General features: G+C 37.2%; 1 protein-coding gene across 1 annotated transcript; it reads right to left on the reverse strand.

The window, feature by feature from the left end:
- Positions 1 to 250: 250 nt before the first annotated feature.
- On the reverse strand, positions 251 to 3,290 carry LOC107859873 (pathogenesis-related thaumatin-like protein 3.5). The gene is made up of 3 exons (XM_016705019.2): positions 2,827 to 3,290; positions 1,931 to 2,639; positions 251 to 882 (listed from the first exon to the last, which is right to left on the reverse strand). The coding sequence occupies exons 1-3, from the start codon at positions 2,885 to 2,887 to the stop codon at positions 741 to 743; spliced, it is 912 nt and encodes a 303-aa protein (XP_016560505.2). The 5' UTR covers positions 2,888 to 3,290; the 3' UTR covers positions 251 to 740.

The raw sequence follows: 3,290 nt of genomic DNA on the forward strand, positions 1-3,290 counted from the left end.
ATGTGTCTTTACTTTTTGAAGAGGTTAAAAATAGAAAAATATGATAAATTTATGTCTTTACTTTTTTTTCTTAATATGTATATCAAATTCAAGAATTAATTTATTGTAAAACGGAGAGAGTTTAGGATAAGATAATATGTACTGCTTACATCATCAAAGCCAACGAATTACGGCGGTCAATTTTAAACTACTCATCTAGTCCAGATTACAAATATGTCAAAATTGTGCACCCATACTGATTCACGATAAGTTAAAAAGACAAAAAACTCGAGTAGATACATTCAACCCTTTTTAATGTCATCAATAAGGCATTACTTGAATAAAACTGATCCCTCCAACTCCAAGCCACTAAACCTTGTCTACACTTTATTTATTTACAAGAACTATTCTGAATGCTAATATAATTAAACTCAACCAACCATCTTTTTTAAGTAAAACAATTCCATTACATAGGCAATTTACAACTTGGCCTGTCCTCCTTCGTTCCATTTTGTCTATTATAGCCCTCTTTCATGCTGCTGCTTCTTTTTTATCAAAACAAGAAATCAAAGATTCCAACGTCACATGGATACCACTTCTTCAAACACTCCAAAAATAGGCCGACGTTGGGCTATTGTGTTCACATGCAAAAGTTTGGTATATTCTCTGTGCCGGCAACAATACCTTTGAAGTATAGTGGGCTAAATAATTTGTCTGACTAGTGGCCCACTTCAATACTCAAATGACCAAAATTACAACATCTATTGCAAAAGGACTGCTACAATGGAGATCATCAAACTTGTTAAGAATGGTAATGGAGCAGAGGTTGAAATGCCACTGCTACTCATCAATGATGAAACATTGCTGCCACCACCAGCGTATTGTCCTCCAAGCGATTTAACACTGCAACATTAGTGTTATATTATTAGCAAATAGGAGTAATAATAATAAGAAACATAATGGTGACATGATATAACATGGATAGTAGCGCATGGACGGTGCCTTAATTAATTTGTTAAGACATAAGTAAGCAATATGAATCTAACTAACGTGAAAACCATAGATAAATTAAAATAAAATAAAAAATGTAGGACACAACAAACCGACTATTAGAAGCCAAAGATGTAAGCCCTATGTATGGTGCAACGCACATGGGTCCCAAAACTCCCAACCCCTCCTTCCTCTCAACTAATCTAGGATTTCATAGTTTGCTTCAAATGGAACCAACAATCTTTTTTGGTGTGACATGTATGTTATAGATATATATGATCAAAAGGTAATATGAGACATCACATATGCTCCCATTTCCGACACCATGATAGACAACTTCAACTTCATCATTCTCAAATATTTGCATTCCATGTTACTTGTTCAACAAATGTCTACCTAAAATAGCTTTTTTGCATGCATATTACTACATCTTTACTTAACAAAGCACATGGGCACTCCTAATACAGTAATACTTACTATAGAATAAGAAACTTTGAATAAGAAGCTTGTTATAATCGATTAAAGTTCATTGTAAAAATGTTAGTATAGTTATTGAATATAATTGAAGTCTTCAGAGTTGTTTTCTATCACACATCTCAACTCATGTCAAATATTATCATCCTTAATTAGAAGAAGAAAAAATTCCCACAGAGGAAAGGGATACTAACGAGAAAAATTGAAGAGACATATACTAAAACTAACATTTTGGTAAAACGATTTCGAAGTTAAAACTTAAAATTTGACTTCTTTGAAGTACAACAAATAGAATCCTTTTTTTTAAAACTTCTAAATGGAAGTTCCAAAAATCCTAAGAACGGGTCTATGCTAGTTTTTGAGAATTTGAAAATATTTAACAATCTTGATCAAATTTCATGTCTAAGCAAGTAAATAAAGAAAAATTTAAAAATTTATGACCAATGCTTGATTAGGAAAATTGGAGAATCATAATGTATATATGTACCTAGTTGAAGGTGCAGGACAAAATGTGATGACATAATCTGCAGAAGCACAAGTGAAGGTGCTTGTTCCATCATCATACGCATAGCTGTATGCGCGTGGGCATGAACTCTTGAAAAACTCCGAGTAATCACTCGGCTTGCATGTATCCGGCGTAGCAAATGCCCCACTACAACAATACTTCGGATCTCCAAACGCTTCACACGCGCTTTTGCACGCCACGCACTCATCACCGCCTCCGCCGGTGCCGGTACTCATCAGCTTCAGCTCCGCCGGACACGGCCCGTTAAGTTCCACAACGCAACCAGTTGCCGTACAGTTTCCGGCGCCGGTACCACCTTGTGGGGTTACCAACACGGGTAAGTTGTAACCATCCACAAGGCTAACGTCGTAGAAATCCAGTCCATCGGCGCCGTTGAGTGTGAACTCAGCTAGTGTCGCTGGCGGAGCAGCTCCGCCGGTGCATTCTAGTGCTCCGGAGCCACAATCACCTGTTACGCAGGTGAATTTACCAGTGGTGGAATCTTGGGAGCAGAAAGTCCGACCCCAAAAACGACCGGACCAACCTGCCGGAACAGAAACGGGAATGGATTGACCTGGATTCAGCTGAAATCCAGTAGGAGAAAGCTGGGTTGTTCCTGCACCAGATAATATCCCCGGCCATACAGTATAACTGCACTGGTTTACTAATGTAAATGTTGCTGACGACACCCCTGTTTTTCAAAAATAAAATGAACACCAAAACTTCAAGATTTTACGACAACAATTATTAACCAAAACAATACTTGTCACATTTTAATCATCGAAGCTAAATTGAATCAGGTAAAATCAATATAGTGTTAGTCAAAACTTGTGGTTCTCAACATGACAAATAAAACTAAACGCGAACAAAAATCTCACCTGAAATTAGGAATATGAAGCATAAACCAAGCAGGGGAAGGAAAACTTGAGCTTTCTCCATTGTAATGATGGTACTCTGTTTTGCGTAAGTTGTTTTGAAGGAGTTGGGAGCTGAATCTTACGAGGATTCAGATATTTATAGGAAAAACTTTGGACCGACGTTGAAGGGGAAATGAAGTACCGCCACAGTGTAAGGTCGGCAACTGTGTCGGCTCCGGTTAAAACGGGTTAGAGATTATTTAAGAAGGAAGAGAGTATTGGGATTAGGATAGTTAATTCGTAATTTTCAAGTATTAGTTTAAACTTTAAGGTACTAAGTGTGGATGTGTTTGGGAGCGGGATTGCGGGAGTTTAAATAGAAGTTGGATTAAGCAGAGAAATCACTAATTACTGTGCCTAAAAAGTAAAAAGTTACAGAAAGGGTTAAATTAGACAAGTGACAATGGGACTTTTGGGTATGGAGA

Source organism: Capsicum annuum, chromosome 2 (assembly GCF_002878395.1).
Source record: "Capsicum annuum cultivar UCD-10X-F1 chromosome 2, UCD10Xv1.1, whole genome shotgun sequence".
In the NCBI taxonomy this organism is placed as follows: Eukaryota; Viridiplantae; Streptophyta; class Magnoliopsida; order Solanales; family Solanaceae; genus Capsicum; species Capsicum annuum.

Excerpts from the sequence above, each read along its gene's own strand:
- LOC107859873 (XM_016705019.2), bottom strand. The coding sequence starts at position 2,887 with ATGGAGAAAGCTCAAGTTTTCCTTCCCCTGCTTGGTTTATGCTTCATA. Across the intron at positions 2,640-2,826 it reads CTTCATATTCCTAATTTCAG|GGGTGTCGTCAGCAACATTT; the intron begins GTGAGATTTTTG and ends TTTGAAAAACAG. Across the intron at positions 883-1,930 it reads TGTCCTGCACCTTCAACTAG|TGTTAAATCGCTTGGAGGAC; the intron begins GTACATATATAC and ends CTAATGTTGCAG.